Raw genomic sequence first — 23,515 nt, 5'->3', positions numbered from 1 at the left:
TGCAAGTGGCTTCAGAGGTTCAAAGCTTTGGGACAGACTGACAGGCCAGGTAATTGTGACTCTTTTTCTCAGGTCCTCATTTTTAATTTGATTTCCTCAAATTTTTCTTACTGGGATTTTTTATGTGCTGAACCAAACAAGTAAGCAGTTGCTTTGAGTCAGCATGGAAATCACTTCTCTAAAGTGAAATAGCTGCATTTGATTGCTTTTCTGTAGTTGGTGTTGGAATTTGGCTGAGCAGCGTGCCTCAATCACTTGGTTCTTTGGTGTCATATTGCCCTGAGTGTACCTGTACCCACAGGGGTGAGGTTAAACATTTCTTCCTGGAAGATCACCCAGAGTTGAAGATGTTGGCCAGTAGCAAAAGTAACAGATGTCCTGTGTAGAGCATCTATGTTCAGGTATGTCTGGGAAACCTGGGTCTTGGCAATTCAGTGTCCTTAGAACAAACTGTATAGCCGCTTCTATGGAATGACAAAAATAACAGCAGGAGTCTGGATACAGCTGGGGGCTCTAACTTATCCAAACATATATTATATGCATTTTAGAAGCAATTTTCCTAAGTGTGACACACTGTTCTATAGCCCAACATTTCCTGAGGGAAAGCAAGTGTGGGAATGTAGGCTGAGAGCTGACTTAAACGTGCTTCCTAAGCCTGGCAGTTACAGCTCTCCTTACCAGCCTCCTTCCTCCCCCCTCATTGGGTCTTTTTTTTCTTGGTTCTGTATTTTGGCTTCTCCTGGATTCCTGTATCTGAACCTGGGTTTATCATTTAACTCCCTTGATCTGCTGCAGCTTTTTTCATCCTTCCTTTCTGTTATACAGCTTTGGGACAAAAAAACCCAAAACTTACACACCTGTCAGGTAACTTCAGTGTCTCAGCTTGTTATGCAGATCTACCTATGCATTGCTCTAGGCAGGGACGCGGAGTGGCTGGAAAGCTGCCCAGTGGAAAAGCAGCTGGGGGTGCTGGTTGACAGTGGCTGAACAGGAGCCCCAGAGTGTGGCCAAGAAGGCCAGTGGCATCCTGGCCTGCATCAGCAATAGTGTGTGGCCAGCAGGACCACCAGGGCAGTGATTGTCTCTCCTGTACTCAGCACTGGAGAGGCCACATCTCAGATTCTGGGCCCCTCAGTACATGACAGTGACATTCTGGAGAGTGTCCAGAGAAGGGCAGTGGAGCTGGTGATGGGTCTGGAGCTCAAGTCATAAGGAGCAGCTTGGGAGCTGGGGTTGTTAAGGCTGGAAAAAACAAGGCTCGGGGAGGGGGCCTTATTGCTCTCTACAACTGCCTGAAAGGAGGCTGTAGCCAGATGGGGGTTGGTCTCTTCTCCCAGGTAACAAGTGACAGGATGAGAGGGAAAGACCTCAAGCTGTGCCAGGAGAGGTTTAGCAAAAATTTTTGTTAGGAAAAATTTCTTTACTGGAAGAGTTGTCAATCACTGGATCAAGCTGTCCAGGGAATTGATGAAGTCACTATCCCTGGAGGTATTTAAAAGACTATAGATGTGGTGCTTAGTGACATTAGTTTAGTGGTACACTAGGCAGTGCTGGGCTACCAGTTGAGCTCAGTAACGTTTGAGGTCTTTTCCAACCTAAATGGTTCCATTCTGTTTGTAGGTTTATTATCTTTGGCAGGTATGTTCAGGAGAGTACCATAAAGTTGGTTAGCCATTCCTAGCAAGTCTCTTTGGAAAGGAAGTAACTGTGTGAAGTCAGGTAATACTCAGCAAAAGGCTGTGGGAAAATAGAGTCATGTTATGCAGAAATTGTTTCTTGGTAAAAATTCCTAGCCTGTATTTTGTCTCCCTTGCTTGTAGTCTGCCTGGACATCAGAGGAGAGCTTTTATTGTAGTAATGGCTCCTACATCTCCTGGGTGTTTCCCATGAGCAGCCCCTTCTGCATCCACAGCTCTGAAGAAAGGCCAGGCAGTGCATCATGGTTTGTGTCTGGGCCTGTGAGCCTGTTGGTTGGCCAGCAGCTCTGTCAAATGAAATGTGTAGGGGCTAGGTATGGACTACATTTCACTTCCCTCAGTGACAGCACTAATTTGGACCTCCAGGCTGTGTATATAGCAGCTTTTACAGAAGCTGTAACTTTGTTTGTCTCACCCTGCTATCAAGTTTGATTGATGTCAGCCAACAAGTTACCAAGCAGTGGGGCTGATGGCCAACATGGTTGTGCAAGCCTTGATGCATTCATCTAACAAACACCCTGGTAATACTTGTACTGAAAGGAGGTGGAAATTGGTATTGTGCCATCTCTGCACCATTATTAAACGCCTAATGAGCTAATGATCCACAGCATGGAAGGTCAACATCATTCTCTGCTGATAACCTTATGTTCTTTATTTACCATATTTTGCCACAATATTATTGCTTTATGCAACTTTTATATATATATATTGATCTTTTTTTGGTAGTAATCCAAGCATATGTCACTTTTCCGTTCATAGACGCCTACCAATTTTTCAGCAGGGAGGCAGAACACTGCACACCAAGTTTAAACCTGACCTTGGGCCTCCCTCTCCATTTGTCTTGTGGGAGATTTTGTGTTCCACAGACCTTCCTCCAGTCCCAGTGCAGGTTCCAAAAACAGTGATCCAAAATGAGAACAGCCCCTGTCCCACCACCATTTCCCTCAACTCCTCTGCAGATGACTCATTCAAACACTTGACCAGAGCTGCTTGTTATGTCCTTTTTCAAACTGACTAACTTCTGCTTTTGGCAAAGCATGGCAAGAATAAAGATTGCTAGAAGTGTTGCAGGGAAAAACAAACTAATGTATTACTGTGTCTAAAAATGCACAGCTTAAACTGCAGCATTAAAAAAGAAATGCATGTTTATAGCAATAGCACTAAAAATTAAAGGTAGATCCCCAGGCCCCCCTAAGGAGCAACTAAACTTATCCAGGATATTTTGGGGAAACAGGAACTGTGAATGTACTGAGACAAACACTAAGGAAAGGTCAAGTTCACAGTAGCTGAACTTGACTTTAGCACCTGGGAGTAGGTAAATTGCATTTGAAATGGGTTGAAAGTAAAAATGTATGAAGGCAGCTTGGGAGCAGAAATGATTCTGCCTCAGAGCTGATTAATCTGGAGCAGCCTGTAGTGAGAAGAGGGGACTATATGGCAGTCATTGTGAGAAAGCAGAGGCATGCTAACATTAGGACACATTCCAATAGTACCAGAAGCAGGATTTCAGGAGCAAGATCTATGCTTCTGAGGTTTCAGATGAAGTAAGCATATCCCTAACAGTGTAGATAAGACAGACCATTGGATTACAAAGTGATCAAATGGCCTGGGCTTCCCATCTCCATTACATCTGACAATATTTACAAACTAACTTCACCTTCTTTTCAGGTTTTCTCAATAAAAGAAAAGGGATTCCTTAAAAACCATCCGACACCTGCTATGTGAAATGGCAATTTTTACCCATGCAAACACACATCCTTAGCAGTCCCTGTTTTGTCTTGGAACACATGGGACTTATATGTAGACCTGAGTATATAGATACAACACTTCAGAAGTAACAGACCATCACCTTCCACTGGTTTTACACAGCTGGAACTGAATTGATTCTGTGCGAAACGACCGTACTCGCCTTAGCCTGCCTTTAGGTGCAGTGGCATGAAGCATATTCTGGAGGCAGTTCGGAACTCAGGTGGCTGACTTGCTCACCAAAGCAGTTCCTCCTTCAGTTCCCTCAGCGCCCCTTCCCCCAGACGAGCGCCCGCACACCTGGCCCCGGCCCCGCCCCGCTCTCGCGAGATCCTCCCCGCTCTCGCGAGATCTTCCCCTCCCTCTGTGGCCCTGGGCACCCGCAGCGCCCAGCCGGGTCACGTGACGGCTAGGCGGGGCGTGTGACGTCAGCGGTCAGATGACCGGTCGGGGCCGTCGCCAGAGCGCCCCGAGCGCGGAGCTGCCGCCCCCCGCCTGCCCGCTCCCGCCGAGCCCCGTCCCTGCGCCCCGACATGGCCCGGCGGCTGCTGGCGGCGGCCGCCCTGCTCGGTAAGGGGCGGACGCGGGCTGCCTGTGCGCTCGGCGGGGTGGCGGAGGGGGGGGGGGGTCGCAGCGGCCTGAGGCGGCCCTGGGGCCGGCGGCGCTGGACGCGGCACCTGTAACTGGAGACCCGCCCTCCCGCCCGCTGCCACCTGCTGTCGGCGTTCCCGGGTGCTGAGTGACCCGCGGGGTCTCGGGGCTCTTGGGGGGCCATCCCGTCCCCTCCCCGCGCCGGGCCCCTGCGGCGCCCGGGAGCCTCTGAGGGCCGCCGAGGTACGAGGGCAACGATGGACGGGAGGCGGCGGCTGCCGGGCTCGGCGCGCTGAACCGCCTAGTGCCCGGGAACGCTGGTCTGAGCACCTGCGTTGGATGTAGGGACCGCGCTCCGGGAAGAACCTGGAAACACGCCTGGAGCACGAGGCGTGGAGACGCGGGAGCTACTGATGTCATTGCTAGGAAGCAGCATTTTCTATAAGGCATGTAATGCTCCCTTGCTTAATGGCTTTCTTCCTGCCGTATCTTGAGTAAAATACGAAACGTGTCTGGAATAGAGAGATTTCAGTGCCTTGATGAGAAGGTTTGTTAGGGCAGCAAGGCTGTTTTGCGAGGAAGTGTGTCTTGCTTGTTTACTGATAACTACCTTCTTGCTTTTGGTTTCTTGTCTTGAAAGCCACATCACACAACACTTACCAGGTTTCTGAGATGTGGCTTTGGCAGCAAAGGAGACTTGTTCAGCAGCTGGCCAAAATATTTCCCAATTAAAGCAGCAGTTGAGAATGCTTATCTGCCATCATTTTTGGGATATGACGGTCTTTGCGACTCCTCTAAGGTCTCTTTGGTAGTAAATGTCGTTATCACCATTGCCCGTACTTCAGTTTCACTGAGCCCAGAAGATGCCACTCGCAAAGGGCACTGAGCGGTTCAGATATCTAGCCCTTGTGAGCCAGTGTAGTGAGCACAGTGACTTACAGTGCTCCTTGACTTGCTTTTTAGGGTTGGCAGCTGAAGTGTCGTTGAACTGGTGTTATAGTGGGAATTACTTGTATAGTTCATTTGATATAGTTGTGGCTTAAATGAAGATCTGCTTTACAGTTTGCTTTCGAATCAGTTTTTGTGATTTTTATGTGGTACCATAGTTAATACTTTCTGCCACTGCAGTAGTCTTCCTCTGCTTAATTAGCAGTTATGAGTATCATTCGGTGCATTATCTTTGTCAATTTCTGGCTTATCAAATGTGTCAGGTTTTTGCAGCTGAGGCAACAGAATAGTTTATTTTACTAGAGAGTAACTATTTACTGGTAGTCGGGACTTTGTACCAGTGTCTAGTAGCTTAGTAGCGGGGTGTTTCTGCGTAACTTTATACTGCAGTCTTGGGGGAAGATTTTATGGTGCAAATAGAGACCCCCTCCTTGCCAGAGTGTGGGGTTTGGGTTGTAAGGTGAGGGGAGAAGAATAAGAGATAATGATAATATATGAGCTGAAGTCTTCAGATATTTTAGCTCATTTGCAGCCTTTTAGTCATCTGAGCGAACACTGATAAGGGTAAGGTAATGGTCACAGGAGAGTGAAAGATTAGCATGGGTGGGGCAGATGTAAAAATTTGTTTGGTGATGCCTTGACTTTGGGACAGTAGATTTTTTTTTTTTACCTCTCCCAGTCTCACACACTGTTTCAGTTTTCTTTTCAGATAGAGCAGCAAGCACTAAGCTGAATGTTTCATGTGTCAGCATTGAGCATTTTGCAATTAATTTCCTCATTAATATCAAACATACATAGGGAAATAAGAAAACAGGTAGTATAGTGGTAAATGTAAGGAGAGGGGGCTGTGGGAAATGGAAGCACCTCCCCTAAACTTAGCTGCTGCTTTTTGAAATACTGATTAAGATGGTGCTTGTCTGTTGTTGAGCACGATGAGTCAGTTGGGTTGTGTGCCAAACCCAACAGAGCTGCTCGTGCTCTCTGAGATCTAGAGCACCCATAGATTTTTTCATTACTGAAACTCAGACACATCAGAGAACACTTTCCTGAAAATTTAAGATTAGAATCAGACACGGATTCAGTGCAGTAAGTAATTAAGTATTTGAGATTTAGGGAAGGAAAAATTCGTTTTTCAAGGCAGTGTGATGCCTTTTTAGAGGCATTGACACATAATCCACATGTTTCTATTGCACAACTCTAGTCCAAAGAGGAATTCCAAACCTTGCTACCCATGTAAGATACGTGAGAGAAACTTGATAATGAATTCCAGCCAGTGAGCAATTTGGTGCTGAATTGTTTTTCTGAGGTTTGGCATTATCGGGTGTTTGGAACTAAAACCAGTGTAACTTGGTTTTCACAAAAACGAACTACTTTAATGTTGAGCAACTTTGAAACACTGTTTTGTCAAATGCTGCCCTTGACATAGTGTTTGCTTGATTGCTGCTAGAAGTGTGTTGACACAGTCTCTAAGCATCTGAATTAGTGTGTCAGTCATCATGTGATAGGTTACTTGGCTTTGACTTCAGCAGCTTTTCTGACTTGTGAAGTAACTTCTTACTTGCTGAGAACTCTGCAGGTTCCCTGACACGCCACTTTTGAGATGTGTTTCCAAGGTTTCTGGTCAGGCTGACTGAAGAGTTTAATTTTTTGTGTAACCTGCTTCTAGATTTTTCTGTGGCTATTAGAATGTTTTCTAATCAGTAGCAGACAACAAAGTGAAGAATTGCCTCTAAGTGCAGAGGAACCTGACTCAAAAGATTGATACTCTATTGCAACATTAACTGCTGTTGTTATCTCTGATAAGCCTTTGTAGGTCTCCAAGATAAAAGCTTATTTCTAGCAAAAGGCACACCTTACCTTTGCTTGTTGCAACTTCAACAGTTTGTCTTTGCTTTCAAAGTCAGCCATGATTATTTGGAAGTTCCTTGAGAAAGCTTGGTGCTGAAATGGATTTCTTGGTATGTGTTCTCTTAAGCTTGGCAGAAGACACTTTTGGGCATGTGAGTGGTGGTAATTACAACAGTTACTTGAACACTCCCATACATTATCTTGATTCTATATTACATACTTTTAAATGTACCTTATGTTTTGGTAAATCAGGATTCCATGGGTTTTGGGCATCTGACTTCAGGATGGATTGGCATCCCTTTCAGTCTTAGTATAACAGTTTCTTAACCTTCTCTGTCCCTTGCCAGCACCACTGACTATCAGTACTACTTTTTCTACTGTTAATTCCAGGTGTGAGAGTCTTAGGAGCACCCTGGCCGTAAGAGTACAGAGTTTTAAATGTGCTTCAGCTCTGTGCAGTGGGTACTTGGTCCTTCTCCAGTGTTCAGCCTTGAGCACAGAGGTTCACAGTTAATACATTTGGTTTTCTTGTATTAAACTTCTGATGGCATCTGTTTTCTTAACAAGAATTCATTCCATATGATATGCAAACACCTGTATGTTTACTTTCCTTGGCAGGATTAAGATCTACTCTGTAGGACTGGGAGAGTGGTTTTACTCAGGCAGTTAGTTTATTACCTTATTTCCAGTATCCTCTCCTCTGGGGAAGCTTTCTCTTTAAATTGTCACACAGTGCTCCTTTCTTCAAAACATTGTTTGGGTCTCGCAGCTGCCTTGAAGAATGTGTGTTAGTTGTGTGGTGTGATACAGCAGCACTAACCAGAGCAAGTACAAAATGGACTTGTGTGAATGCTGAAAAGGGTCTGGCCAGGGGAGTTTAGCTCTCCCAGTGCACTCATGTAATCATTTGCTGTAGAGCTATCCCAAGACTTCCTTCTAGATAGGAAGCCATAAAGAAGTTTCATGTGACTAAACTTGATGCAATTGTGCAATTTTCTGGTCAGTTGCAAGTGTATGGCTACTAGATAGCCCTTCCTTTTAATGGTTTTGTACTTGTATAAATTCGTTTATAAAGACAGAAATTATTCATCTGCAAACTTGAAGTGAGAAACAAAGTGTTTGCTGCCATAATGGAAGTCAACAATATCAAAACCATAATCTGAGATTGCATGAATTTGTCTCTTGGTTGGCAAAGATACATATTCTGGGCTGGACCGGGAATGCGATATAATCAGGTGCTGCACCTGCACAATTGCAGCTGGTTCTCTTATGCCCTGAAGTACTCTCATGCATTGAATTAAGCTCTGTTCTCCCTTCCCCCCACCACTGTGCCCTCGAGTCCAGCCTTGTCTTCTCCTGCCAGCTTTCCAGGTAGCCAGCATTCAGTCTTGCATGTCCATTGGTGAAAGGTAAGTATAACTCATAATTTTATGGAGACCATCTCACCCCTTGCAAAGTGTTTTGTACATCAAGCCTGTCAAGGGATTTTCCTGCTTTCAGTTGTTCCTGTCTTTTTCTTTCTGTATTATCCCAAGGCAGTATAGATTCTGAATCCTAAGGAAGTGATCTTGACTTGGTCTTCTGATAAAGGACTTGCACCAGCTGTCCCTCTGGGAGTGGTGCGTACATTAGAAGACAGAGCATTAGAGGAGAGCGTAACTCTTCTGGGATTTTTCCATTCTCTTCTCTGGCATAGATTTAGGAGTCTAAAGTGGTAACTAAGGTAACCCCTGTTCACAAAATGGCACTGAGATGACAGGATCATTCTGAACCATCAGAATGAGTAAATTACTGGGCAGCTTGGTTCACATATACAATAGAAAATCTTTAGATAATAACCTGCCTTTCTTATCTGCTTGGATTAATGCCCCACAGATAGCAGTCTTCACTGTGTTTGCCATCAGAACACCTGGGCAAAGGTGCAGGGCAACACATCAGTACTGCAACTTAGGTACAGAATGATTATATAGGGCTGGCATCCCTTACCCCCGGAGTGCTGCTGCACAGTAATTCCAGGGTGGGCTGGAGCCGAGGAGAGTCTGTGAATGTGACCAGGCTGTGGGATACTCTGAAGCCCGTCAGAGCACGTCCCAGGAGCCAGCAGCTGCGCTGTGCTGCAGCCATGCTTTTCCTCCCAAGCACCGTAGGCAGTTGATATAACTGCGAACAGTCCCTCCCATCTGTATCTGTATGGCTTAAAGTATTGATGATATGGAATATGTGCCCAGGTGGGTTTGGATGGCTTGCTGCCCTTTATTCCAAGAGGGAGGAAGAAAAATGCTAAAGAAGTTTTTACTTACACAGGAAACATGACTACAGTAATAAACCCCAGATTATACAGAAATAGCTTTTGTATTTCGTTATTGTCAATGTTCCATGTTTCTAATAAAAATTGGAGGCAAAGTAAATCATTAACTCTAGTAACTGAAGTCCTCTTTGCAAGCAGATGGTGTACACAATTGCCGTTAAATATGCTTGGTTTTCTAGCACACAACAACCATTCATCTCTCTCCCTTAGTAGGTTTCCATTATATGGGACAGTAAATCAAGGGTAGCTGTGTTTGACTAACAGGATTTCAATTATAAGAAGGTTGAAACCTGAAAGCATGTGCTAGATTGTTTCGTTAGCTTTGTACCTTTCAGCTTAAAACAAACAACTTGATGAGGTGGATTTCTTTAAGATAAAGTGTTACACAATCAGGGAAGTTTTTATTTTGTTTGACTTACTTATTTTATCTCAGAGTATTAATATACTTGGAGGTTTTTTGAGGTAGGTATGTTAGATAAAGAAGGATGCTGGATTTAATTCAAGCAACATCTCTAGTTGTTGCTTTAACAGTTACCTTAAGTGTTTTCTTGCATGAGACTGTAATTGCAGAAAGGAGGTATAAAGGGAGAGATTGTCTTACGATTTTCAATTGAAAAGATGCAGCTAGAATAAATATATAAGCAGCCTTTTTTTGGAACTTACTGAAATACAAAGGAAGCATCTGAACCAAGTGAAATTTCTTTGATGTTAGTACATTTTTGGTCATTTCTTTGCTAGATATCCATAATGTAGTGTTTCCAGCCAAGTGAATAAGGAACCCAATGAAACTTACTTTTTGCTATTGAGAAGTTTTGGACCACTGCATTTAAATCTGAAGTACTGCACTTGCTGTGCCACAAGTAGTTGTCATAGGGCTCTGCAGTTTATTAAGAGGAACACTTAAAGCCTAAAGTTAAGAATTGGAGGGTTGTATCAGTTTTTGTGTTAATTAGCAAAGAATGATATTGTTATGAGATGTACAAACAATATTCTCAACTTGTAGGTATGCCCTGATAGAATTAAGCAATACATTATGTAACTTAATTAGAAGTATTCCTGGGATAGCTTGATTCAACATCAGTTTGCTTTTCTGTAGTCTTGACATTTTGACTGTAGGCTCGCAGTGATTGTGGGCTGGTGATGATTCATGCATTAATCACTGCTTGACACTGGAACTGCCTTCACAAAACTCAACAGCTGCTTTCCTGCGAGAGACCCAGCGAGCTGTTCCTCTGCCTTAAACTGGCTGGAGCAGAGAATAGGCAGGACCTTCTTTCCTTCAGTGTCTTGATTTGTTCTTCAGTGGTTTTTTTCTAATTTTTCTTTGCTCCTATGTCCTACACATTTCACTTGGTTTCATCTGCATTCCTTCAAGACCTTGGGAGCAGATGATGCTGCAGCAGAGTTTTCTCTGATCACCATCCCTGTAAGTATTGCCTTACTTGCAGTGAAACAGTTCTCACCACTCCATTGAGGACAGCTCAGGGTCTCGTGCTGGTTGCATCTGTCTCATTACTGACACTGCAAATCCAGCAGCTGCTGAATATTTCTTAAGATGGACTGGGGTTTTATAGCATTTGTTCCACACTAATGAAATCAGGATTCATATAATGATGTGAATTTAACCTTACAAAAATCTAGTAGTTATGCAGGTGTTACTATTTAATGTTTATTCATGCCCCTCATTCTGTATTACTTAAACTTGCTGAGGGTGATTTATCAGCTCTTCATTACCAGAATTTGTCTTCCATTTGGTGCTTTCTGGTACCTGTGCATTGTCTGTTGTTCTCTGAATCATCTGTAATGGACAGATCTCTCACGTTTTCATTTAGGTCAGCAACATTTTTCTTAATTGTTTTTCAGTCTTTTCTTTTCCCTGCATTTCTTTTAAAAATTATTTTTCTTTCATTCTTTTACTACCTGTTACTTGATTTTTTTTAGCTCTAAAATTGCCAAGACTTTTAATAGCTATCAAACAAAGGAGTCTGCATGCACACTGAAGGTTTTCATTCTAGCACATTCTTTAGTCATAGTGTTAGTTCAAGGAGCAGTGGATTCTTATTCCCTGCCTCTACACTTTTTTTACGCTCTGCTAGAAATCTTGAGGAAAGTGTAAGCAGCTTGCTTTTGAGAAAACTAGTGCTTGCATAAAATGTAAACAAGTTCCAGATGTAAATGCAAATCGAAGGAAACTTTGCAAATTGAAACTTCCATGTGGAAGAACCTGTTTCTGAATTGCTGGACATAAAGGCAAAGGTAGGACAGTTTTGGTTTGAAATAGGTTTTCTACACTATCTGTTTTTAAGCATTTTCTTTCTTCTGTCTATCTCTGATCTCAAGTCTAGACTCTTCAAAAACTGGGTAAAGTTGAATGAATTCCAGTTTAAGCTCTGCCCTCTTTGGTGAGGGGGGAGGATGTGATGTTGCTAAGGGGAAGGCAACAAGGGAAAATGCTTGCTGGGTGCCAGAGAAATAGTTTCCAGTGTGTTCCTGTGACTGATGTGCTTTCTACTGAAGTCCAGCTGACAAAAGTCCAAATTTTCCTAATAATTGTCTTAATACAATTGTACACACCATAGTTCTACAGTGGAAAGTTTTAAAATTAGGATTTGTTTCTTAAAAACTTCTTGAGGAGGGAAGCTAGCTAATGGATAATCCCTCATCTGGATCTCTTTGCTATCATCAACAGTTGAATGGATTAGCATGTGTGACTCGTTAAGGCTTATTTGCTTGTGATAATGGTTTATGTCTTGTAGCTGTTTATCAGGTTTTCTGCAAGACTGAAGTTGTTGCAAATGCAAACTGGTGAAGTGCTAGCATGGAAATAGTGCAGGCTTATTGCTGTGAGGTTCGCTTGGGGGTGGTGGTGGTGACAAATTGGGAATCTGAAAAATAAAAGGCTCTAAAATAAAGAACTGGTCAGGTGCAGGAGCACTGTCAGGTATCCCGTGCCACAAATGAAGTAGGAGATAACCAGCTTTCCAGCTGTTTGCAGCCTGCCACAATGTGTCTGTCTCCTGTGTGAAGCTTTGTTGGCAGTGGACCCTGGTGACCCTGGTCCCAGTCCATGCTGCCATCAGAAAGGATGATTGTGTGCTCCCCTTGCTGTGTGTTCTTGCCCTGTTAAGTCGATACTTTGGGCATTTGTACTCAGCATGCTCTGAGCGTTGAGGCTGGAGCAGAACAAGGGGCAGAAAAGTTTTTCTCTGCTTTTCTCAGCAGCTCAGTCTGAGTTTAGCTTAAACCAGTCAGGAAAACATAACCTCAGTCTGTGTCAAGATCTTAGCCTCCTCCTCCTCTCAAGTGTGGAGAGCATGGTGACAGTAAAGAGAAGTTCTCCTGGCAAGGGTAGCATGCTCTATCATGCTATTTTTGGCAGTGCCTTCAAAACATCTGCAGTCAATCCAAGCTTTCTAAATGCTGCATTGAGTGCACGTACAGCTGAGTGTCCTGGTACAGCAGGAGTGACGGCTGCATGGTGTGCTGTGGGGGGAAAGTGGAGTGTTGTAGGGCATGCAGCATCAAATAAGCTAAGTCAGGTCTGGCTGAAGATGGTAAAATTGTTGCTGTATAGGGTGAACGCTGAGGCTGCCTTGAACGCTATGACTGGTGTTTGTTGCATATTTTTCTTATCTCTTAGGACCCAGCAAGTCAACAGTTTTGTTTTGGGTGGCTTTGCATTTTTATAGATGAGGTGTTAAATTTGTCTTCTGTTTGTTAGTGATGTTGAAGGTAGAGACTGTTAATGCCCAAGTTTCCAAACTCAGTTGCTTAGGTTGTACTCCCAAAATATACAGTGGTACATATTTGTCTCTTTGGGATCAAAAATGCAAATTTATATGACACCAAGTTAACGGCTTTTTATTTTTATCAGGCTTTTTACAGGCTTCCTCTTCATTTGAAGTGAAAGATTCAAGTGGTAAGGTCTGCATAATTGCTGATTTGACAGTAGCCTTCTCAGTGGAATACAAAAACAATGGGCAAAAACAGGTAAGGGCAGTGAGTATCTTACTGCTTGTCACTTATTAGCATTTTTAGTATTTTTAAAATGTGTGGTATTTCTGCACATGTGCAGTATTTAAACTTTCAGTGAGTATTTTTATGCATGATAAACTGCTTCAACAAAGATTTTTACCCTCCCAATCATGTCGCATCAGCTTTTCTTTATTACAGATGCTTCTTCTAATTAAATGGCAAGGTTAAGGCTGCCTGGAACAATCACAAACAAAACATTTGAAATTACTTTTGTGCCTGAAATTCCACACCAGTCCTATTGATGACTAAAATGGTTTTCACTGGAACTGTAAAGGCAAAAATACTATGAATTCTCTTTTGGTAACTTGGTCACACTCACATGGACTAAATCTGAACTGAAATGGCTGTTGGCACGTAACTTTTAAACTTTTTAAACTCCGGAAGTCTGTGACCTTCCTACTTAGCAAATCTCTAGATTTCAGTGTATCTACAGACTAGTGCAGTGCTTACAGACTGTTCCATATTAACAGCAAAAGCTTGTTAATGGAAAATTAAGAATTTGGTTTAACAAGTAGGTTTTGTGATTTTTTTGTATCTTCACTACTGAATAGGAATTGTGGATTATTTATAATCTTATTGCAGTTTTGGGTTGTTGAAGTAGATTTTTTTTTCCTAGGCATCAGTGTAATACAAGGTTAAAAAAATCCTACTACTTTGCCAGTGGTTCACTTGCTATGTGTGATTTGAGCTGAGCCTTATATTGTATAATCCACGTTTTCAATGGTGATGCTGGCACGCAGAACTGACATCTTTCATAACATGCTTTTGTCTGTTTCTTCTTGTAAACAGTAAGCTCAAAACTTCCAAGTAAATGTTGTATTGGTCTTCAGATACTGCATTTCTTCACAATGTGTAATAAATTCCAAGTATTACAGTCAAGCTATGTAAGGATGTACCATTCACTTTTGTTCTTGCTCAGCTGTACTACAAGAAGCAGAGCTTAAATTCTCCCATTTTCACATGTCCAGAGTTTGCCAGATTTGATTCTTGTAGTACAGAAGTACCTGCAAATTCATATTGCCAGTTTAGGAGGAAAAAAAGTCTTAAGAGGTGCTGTGAGTATGTACTGTTTTGTACTCCACTTTCAGAGAGCAAGATTCTTAAATTTGAATGCCAGTAACATGCTGCTTGCTATATACTGGTATATAAGTAGACATCTTATAGTACATATTAATGTCTGCTATATGTTTGTAACAGTTTCATAGGATATTTTAAAAGCTCTTAGGAAAAGCTTACATGTGTTTTCTTTTCTACCCCGCAGTTTGTACACTTTTTTCTTCCGCAAAATGCTTCAGTAGACTCACAGAGCTCATGTGGTAAAGATAACGCATCTCATCCAGTTTTGATACTGGATTTTGGAGCAGGACATTCGTTAAGCCTGAATTTCTCGGAATCTGCAGACAAGTACCAAGTTGAAGAGTTAGTTTTCCACTACAATCTGTCAGATGCAACTTTATTCCCAAATTCAACTGCAGGTAAAATGAAAACTTCCTGTTGTTGTTGTGTAACCCTTCCAGATGTAATACTGAGTCATTTCTTTAAATACTGGTACATACTAATGCAATGTATCTTTTTACAGGAGTTGTGAAGACTGTATCACATAAAAGTATTATTCAGGCACATAGGGGCACAAAATACAGATGCACCAACTCCAAGCACATCAATATGAAGGCTGTGAATGTTACTTTCAGCAATGTCACTTTGGAAGCCTATCTCACAAATGGCACTTTCAGTGTGAACAGTAAGTATCTTGTAACAGAAAATGTACTTGATGAGATAATATTTCCAATAACAGGTTATTTCTTTTTAAGTCCTGACTAATCATACTAAAGCGGGTACAAACCGGATCTGGTAACAGCATCTTTTGAAATGAATGGACTTGCATCAGGTTTTCTCTGTAGGATGTTGGAATCCGTGATTAGGAGATAGTGCCCTGGGTTCCCATGGGTATTGTACTGGGCTGTTCATGAGTGTGGGTGTTAAACACATGCTGCAGTAGGTTGAGTGGTCACATGGCCAAAATCCTAGTTTAAGAAGTATCTGGTAACTTCCAGGCATTATGGCCTCTACCGAAATAATTTGATCGAGTTACTGTGTGCTCTGGAGAAAATTAGTGAAATAATGGCAGACAGTAGAGAACTGATCTTTAGGGAGCAGAAATGTACATCTTCCTACAGGAGATTTTATGTCAGCTCTAACAGTCAGGTTTTTCTCTTTCAGGCACGATCACGAAGTGATACTTTTATCCTGATTGCTTGTACTGAAAAACAGTGTGGAATTTTACTTCAAATTATTAAAGGCCAATTACTTCTTGATGTGTTCATGTCCTTTGCTTTTGTGGCAGCACTCCACAAACACAAGAGAGCTGTATAAGCTGATCACCCATAATATCTTAAGGAGTGATAAGTCTTTGCCTTACTTTTAGAGTCTTCATCTTCCCTGGGAAATGTAGAATTTTTCTTTAGCTGTTAATCCCATTTATGCACCTGCTAAGTTGAAACAAATACTAGAAACTAGGGTAGCCCATGCTAGCATGGAATGGATGCAATGAACAAGTGCCTTCTACTGGAGTATCTCTACCTTGTCCTGTTTCTGTGAAAAATACCTTGCCTGATGCATGATAGTAGAGGCATTGACTTCTTTTATGGCTGCTTCACATGACTGGCTCAGACTTGTGCGTATCATTTCCTTGAACAAACTCTTCCATTCAGTGAACTAGTTTGCAGTAAAGATGTGGACCTACATTAATGCTTAAAAAAACCCACACCAAACCCAGATTTCTATTACTGCAATCTTCAGAACTCTATTTTTTTAAAATTATGAAACTTTGACCTGGTTGTTTTACCAGGTAAGTATGATAAGTGATCATTTATCAGCAGGCTCAAACATAAGACATGATTACTGGGAAAAGCTGATTTTTAACTTCTACAAAACTTCAATAAAATCTCCCTATGTAATACTTTTCTTTAAGACCTTAAGATCTGCTCTTATATAGTCCTCTAGTTAAAAAAAGTCAGTATTGCATTATTTCTGGAGAGTGTTTCTTGTGGAATGCAAATTTGTCAGCATTTGCTTTATTTTCTATTCCTATGCTTCCTTCTCTTTTTTAGATAAACATAAATTCTTTAAACTTGTCACAGTCATATTCTCTAAATTGCTTTTTTCCATCCTGTAATATCACTGATTTGATGAAACTACTGATTCTTAGAAAAAAGATGTGAAGTTCTGTGATTGTGATCTGACACTAGTCTGAGTTCAGGGATGGAGGGGGATGTTACTTTGTGGTTTTGTTACTTCCACGTTCTTGTTATTCATACTGCCATGTGCAGTTTTTTCTTTAAATTATTATCTTCCCTAAGTTTTTATAACAGTGTTGGATTTGACTTTTCCATTCCTAGTGCACAATGAGTTAGCTCTTTCTTGGTTTTTTTTCAATCCTTTTTTTTTATACTTTTTCTTAGTCTTCTTGACCTGAAAATAATATTGTGCCCTCCAGATCTGTTCTTTCCCTCCATTCTCATTGGCTTGAGCCTTCCCCTGTCCCTTAGGCAGCTAGTTATTGATAATCTTTAGATCTGCAATTTTCCCTTAATATTTTCTTTCTCTGCAAATCTTTAATGACAGGATATTTCTGCTGGTGATCTGTACAAGGCTCACTGAAGGGAAGAAGAGTCAATATTCAGTGCATCTCCATAACTAGAAATGGTGACTTCTGTCAGTGTACTAGAAGTTAATGACTAAGGGGATGGTAGTGCTTATCTGGAGCTCTAAAAGGGAGGCTTTGATTTTCTCTCTGTTGGTAGTTTTGCCAGCTGAGTTCCTGTAACTGTTGAGAAAAGATGAAAGAATCTGTTTCATCTTCTGATCTGTCCTGAAGAGCTACTAGAAACTGCTCTAAATCAGTTCAGTAAAAATAATGTATCAAAACTCCATGTAGGCTAAACTTCCACTTGATGTGATTTGGTTGTTTCTATCTCTGCCAACTTAAATAAGAACCTCTATGTGTTGAGGTCTTGCAGATAGAGGGTAATTCTCCACTGAAGTACCCAGAAGGTTGCTTTTTGGTTTGTTAGGAAATGACTGCATTTTGGGATCAGACCAGTATCCGTCTACAAAATACAGGATCATTCCTCCTTCATCCGCCTTCCTTCTGCTCTTTGACTTTCCAGCAGTGGAGTAGAAATAGGAAAGCAAGCTATGTTAGAGTGTGTGTGACTTCAGATGGTGTGATTAGAGTTCCTCTTTCTGAGCTGTAATTGAAAGTCAGGCTGCTGTTTAAGGCTATTATTAGGTGTCTGGTATCTGCAAGATATGTATGCATTAAATTTTAGAAGTAGGCCCTTTGAGTCAGAGTTGATTGTTGCTGCAGTTGTTGTTGTCCTTAAAAAGTTGCAAGTTGTTATCCCTGGCATGTGGAGATGACCTCGGCTTGGAACATGGAAGCCTCTACTTTAGTAATGTCTTTGTTATGACCTTTGGTTTTGGCTTAGATGTTCAATGCAGGAATCTTCTTGGCTCCCAGATCAAGTTAAGATCTTGCTGCCACATGTTTCCAACTGCTCTGGCAAATAAATCAGAGTCACTGTTCCCTTGGAAGTTGCTGCTGGACTGGATGAAAAGAGAAGGTGAACTTCCACACCTTCACAGCCTTGTTGACCCTATGGAGGTTGGCTCCTTGTGCAGGACTGAAGGGAGGATGGATGTGAGAGGATCCAGCAGAAAACTTGCCATCAGAAGCAGTGTTTTAGAATCCCCTTGTTAAGGAGAGAAGAGCCACAGCAATATTTTAAGGCTGTGTGGGTATTGCCAGAATAATGAGATTGAGGGGAAGGAGAACACATCTCCTGGGATCACACATCCTGCTTTTAACAGTAGACAGGAGAACTGTTCCTCTGCTTTTCCTTGAGTGATAGGGATCCCAGCCTGGCCGTGAACAGACAGCAGGAGCGCTGGCTCTGTCAGGTTTATCCTGACCCAAGAGCAAAGCAGAATGACAGATGTGAATGAAAGTGGAAAGTGGTCACCATGAACTTCAGTAAATTACCAGCAGAGTTGTCGTTTTCACATGCCAGGCTTTAAAACGGTGTCAAACTTTGCAAAAATAATTTAGGTAATACTTTAGCATTATGTTTCTGAGCTTTTATTATCTTTTATTAGGAAAAAAGCTACTTGAAATTGTATCTTCCTTTCCCTTGAGGATTGAAAAGGTAGATCATCCCACAGCTTCATTTTGTTTGGTAATGACTGTTTTCCTTTCTCTGCAGCGACGGAATGTGCTGAAGATATGGTCTCTACTACTACTATAGTGCCTACAACTCCTAAGCAGACTACTATCCAGGTTCCAACAACTGGCCCAGCACCAACCTCATCACCCCCAAATCCTGCAGTTGGTAAATACAATGTGACTGGTCCAAATGGAACCTGTGTACTTGCTTACATGGGCTTACAGCTTAATATCACCTATCCAAAAAAAGATGAAAAGGTACATTTTGATTTTTGTTTCTTCAAAGCCTTCAAATTTCTTCTTTGGGGAAGACTTGGTAAATTATTATAAACTAAACTTTTTCCTTAAAAAGCCCAGGTATTTTTGTTCATCCATCATTTTCCTCTATTTGAATTGCTTAACTTGGTCTAGACTAGTGACATTTCAAACACTTCTACTGAAAGTGCTTCTTAAGGATTTTTCCACTCACTAAAAGCAGTATTAAACTGTTTTATTAAACTGTTGAATCCAGGAAGTGTATATGGTCATTTAAGAGAAGTAGTAACAATTATCAAGATATGAGATGGGGAATCCTGTTACCAAAGTTGCAACTGAAACAAGATTTTTAAACTGTTCAATAAAATACATAAATTTGGCCTGAGGCATAGAAATAGTAAATGACTAGTAGAAGGGAAAATTACTCCTGTAAAACTGTAGTTTACAGTTTACTACTGTAAAACTGTACTCTGAAACAAGCTTGTGACTTAATTACCTTCCAGCCAGCACTGAAGATGTTTGGGTTTGACTTTGATACTTAAAAGCTACTTAACAGCTGATTTTAATAGTAAAAAAAAAAAAAAAAAAAAAGAATAAACCATGGTTTATGTAAGATCCAGCCCTAGCACAGGTTCTTTCCCTCCACAATTGGGCAGAGCCCAGCTTGCCAGTGCTGTGGACAAACCCAAAGTCCCAAAGGGACTGTTGAAGATCCCCAATAGGAAACAATAGTGTTGCAAAAGAAACTACTGCATTTATTTGTGATGTTGATGATGACTGAGAGGTAAAATTATGCGCACTTATAGCTGATCTGTGGCTGTAGTGTCTTTTTATGATGACAGCTGTGTTTTAGCCACCTTACTTGTGTGAAATTCCATGATGCTGGTGTTCTGGTTCTGGTGGAACAGCTGATTTCTAGTGTAATGACAGGTGAGGAAGTGGCAAGTAGGTTTTCCAAAGTCACATGAGGATCAGCTAAGAGCAACTGTGAAAGGTTTCTATTTAATTGTTTGGCAAGTGCATTTAACCCACAGCCTTCTGCAGATGCAAGACCGTAAAAAATCATGAACCGTGGGCACAACTAAAGCATTTCGAACTGAAATGACATGCAAGATTATTGTGCTGACAGGTGGTTCCCTTAATTGCTTCTACCTTATGTCAAAGCAGTATTTTATAGCATAAAAAATGCCCTCTGTGTAGTGTGGTGGTTCTTGATATTTTTCCTTATGCTGCAAGGACCAAAGAGTTTGTGTGGAGAAAGCAGTGGGCTCTTGGCTGCAGCCAGCCAGGGCTGCAGAAAGCTTTGTTAGATGTGCCCTTAGTTGTCTGGCAGCCTGGTAATTCAAGTGCAGCCTGCATGGGTCTGTAATGTGCACACTTATCTGCCCTGGTGTCTGTGACATAGGGCAGACGCAACACTGCAGGCATGTGGCACAAGTCAGCTACACCTCGACTGAGTGTCAGGTGATGTGTTAAGTCTCTTCAAGTGTCATAATTGATCCTCTTCTCTGACAGATGGATTTGTATTTGCTGAATCTCATACCACGGAATACAACTTCTTCTGGGACATGCAACAATACATCTGCCTTGTTGAATCTGACTTTTGAGAAAACGAGGGTTATCTTCCAGTTTGCATTGGTAAGAGTCTCTGCACCAAGCATGTAGGGCCTGCAGGACTTTCCATGTGGGAAAACTTACTGGGGCAAGTGCAAGAGGGAAAAAGACACAGCTACAGGAAGGGAAGTAACTAATTCCTTTGGTTTTAATCCTAGGCATTAGTGGGTTTTATGCTTGGTAACCACTGTGAGAAAAGAATGTTTATGTATATACGCACACCTACATATGTGTACACAGAAAAGTATTTTGTTTGGAATGGGAACTTCCTTGAAGATTGTGTTGCTTATTCATTAATGCTTCTTGTTGAAACTGGGAAGAGCCTGTGACAAGTGGGCATCTCATCTAATTTTAAGCCTGGAGCTAGATTTAAGTCCTCATTAATATTCTGTGTACAGCCCAAAGGCCAAGTGTGCTTGTTTTCTGGTCTTCTGTGATGGTTGGGAATCCTGTTTCCCACAGCCCTGCCCCAGGTGTTGTATTGGAGCTGCATACCTTTGAGGACTGAATCCACTGTGTTTGTCAGAGCTTCATGCTCCTTTTAATGCTGATCACCTTGAGCTGTTGCTGTTAAATGACTCTCTGCAGTTCTGGGGGGGGGTACCAAGATCACTGCATGTAGGCTGCTTAAGGAATGGGTGGGACTATGCCTGCAGTGTGGAAGTCAAGTCAACAGTTTGGGGGTGACAAGGCCCCCTTTCTCTGCCTCTGTGCCCTCCTACAAAATAATCTTCCTTAAGGTGCATACTTTGTGAAACTTTTCTCTCCTAAAGTCCAACTAAGCACCACCTCGGGATGCTAATCCCACTTGTGGTCTATGCTTTGAAAACCTTTGTCAAAATGCATGCAGAATGGAACCTGAACAGCTTGTGTTGTACATCATCAGCTTAAATGACAACTACTGATTTGTTGGGTTTTGGTTGTTTTTTTTTTAAAGAATGCAAGTGCTGAAAAATTCTTCCTGCAAGGTGTGAGTGTAAGCACGACTCTGCCTTCTGAAGCAAAAAGTAAGGACTTCTAAGAAATCTATTCTCTGAGATTACTTCTATAAATATTAAGGGTAGCCTGCATTAAATAATGTATGAGAAATGTTGGGGATGAATGTATCAAATTTCAGCTCTATGAGCTTACAGCTCCTGCTCTTCAGGTTTATATAATAAGACTTTCTCTTACACAGATCCAAAATTTGAAGCATCAAACAACAGCATAAATGAGCTGAGAGCTTCAGTTGGGAACTCCTACAAGTGCAGTTCCAAGGAGAATCTGCAGGTCACGGACCAAGCCCTTGTCAATGTATTTAATGTTCAGATCCAGGTTTTCAAGATTGATGGAGACAAATTTGGGCCAGGTAAGAGGTTTGCATTTGGCAGCCCCTGCCAAACCCAAGACTTGTGAAGTATACTTTAATATAACATTCTGTAGTCAAGTGTCAGCTTGTGGGTGCTATGCTTAGTCTCTGCATGCCCCACTACAGATGATGTGGGGGCTGATTAAGGTGTCCGAGTTGAGGCTAGTGTGAGAGGTATGTAAAAAGCTTTGAAACAACTTGGAACTTGTTCCTGATGGTCCAGAGAAGAATGAAGGAAGGGTGCTACCTTTCCCTCCAAACTGCGTGCAGACAGTTGTGTGAAAGGGGCAAACCTGTACCTTGTGACTATGGTGAAAGCAAAATGATTGTGGGAAGAGTCGTGTGGATATTTTGATGGCTCTTGAGGAGGAAACAATCAGTATAACCTCCTTATTGTGTACACACCTGGTACTAGAAAGACTTCATCCTGAATGGTCATAGTTAGTGGACTTGGCTTCCTTTTTCTTGTTGGTAAGCTAGCTGAGCCAGTTTTATCTTTGCTGAGAGCAGAATGCTGAAGTTCTGGATGTAGCCATCTGTTGGTGCACTAGTACCTAACATGGATGTTTTTCTCTCTCTTCAGTGGAAGAATGTCAACTGGATGAAAATAACATGCTGATCCCTATAATAGTTGGTGCAGCCCTTGCTGGTCTTGTTCTAATTGTCTTGATTGCTTACCTGATTGGCAGAAAGAGGAGCCATGCTGGATATCAAACAATTTAATTACTTGCACTAAAATTCAGTGTAGATGAAAAGCAATTGCAAGAGGCTGGGGGAAAAAAATTGCCCCACATTTCCCTTGAACCAGTTGATATTGTAAGGTAACATCTTTTCTTGCAAATTGCTTCTTTAAAGTCTGCTTTATTAAATGTGAAATCATCTTGCAGCATTTAACTATGCACAAAAATAACTTCCGAAGATTCTGGTGTTTAATTTTGCTAACTAGTTTTAATATTTACCCACTTAGAAACAAGCTGAAACTTTTTAAGGGTGCGTTTTTTGAATTGGCATAAGACCATGTCAGCTATGGATTCCAGAGAGCGATGTTGCTAACTGACTCAATTTCAGAACTCTTAACAAAGGGAAAAGGTTCATTATTTGCACCGCTGCCATTGAGCAATGATGTTAAGTATACTGATGATGCATTTAAAAAAACTTAGTAACAACTGACAAAATTGAGATTTAAAATCTGAACTTCACCTTGTCTCTTAGGTGTGTATTTTTTACTAAGCTTTCAACTCAATGCCTGGCACATGCAGGGTGTGAACAACGCAATACTCAAACCTTACAGGAACTCTTTATGATTGGACAACTCCCCTGTTTGATATTTTTGATGCTATGCCAGCTCGTTAGGAGCTGGTACTTTTTTAAATGGGTGTTATTTTTATTTACGTTTTTTTGTAAAGTGATTTCAGTCTATTCTGTTGGAAGGTTCAGAGAGATCCTGTTACTGCACATGTGTACAATATAGATCTCAATCTGCTGATTCTCTTGCTTTAAACTTGGCTGGGGGGTTGTACACTTCAAGGATCAGTTCTTATGTATGCATTGCCTGTAACAATGCTAATAAAGACACTTTTTTTTTCTGTATTTCTTCGTATTGCTGATCACTCTTAAAACCATTTGTTGACCATTTATCGAGTGCTGAAATAATGGTTTGGCTATACTTGGGAAGCTTCAAACAATCCTTAGTGTGGAGTTATGTTAAACAAGTGCTTAAGTTTTTTCTTTGTGGCACAAAGGCAAACCTTAATGTGTGTGTCTGTTGGAATTGCACTCCTGTTTTGCACTTTGTGTTTGGAAACAAGGAAGGCTACCTGTTGGTAACCTGAGACCTGGAGAAGGTACCTCTTCTATTAAACTGCTACTTGCTGAGACATGTCAGTACTCCAGTCTGCCTG

General features: G+C 41.6%; 1 protein-coding gene across 1 annotated transcript; it reads left to right on the top strand.

The window, feature by feature from the left end:
* The first annotated feature begins 3,876 nt into the window (after window positions 1-3,876).
* On the top strand, window positions 3,877-23,204 carry LAMP1 (lysosomal associated membrane protein 1). Its single transcript, XM_082278165.1, has 9 exons — window positions 3,877-4,013; window positions 13,013-13,128; window positions 14,435-14,648; window positions 14,753-14,914; window positions 18,438-18,655; window positions 20,168-20,290; window positions 21,204-21,273; window positions 21,444-21,614; window positions 22,198-23,204. The coding sequence occupies exons 1-9, from the start codon at window positions 3,977-3,979 to the stop codon at window positions 22,335-22,337; spliced, it is 1,251 nt and encodes a 416-aa protein (XP_082134291.1). The 5' UTR covers window positions 3,877-3,976; the 3' UTR covers window positions 22,338-23,204.
* Window positions 23,205-23,515: the final 311 nt, after the last annotated feature.

Source organism: Coloeus monedula (assembly GCF_965178545.1).
Source record: "Coloeus monedula genome assembly, chromosome: 3".
Classification (NCBI taxonomy): Eukaryota; Metazoa; Chordata; class Aves; order Passeriformes; family Corvidae; genus Coloeus; species Coloeus monedula.
The sequence above is the reverse complement of the archived record's forward strand: the minus strand, read 5'-3'. Positions and strand labels throughout refer to the sequence as shown.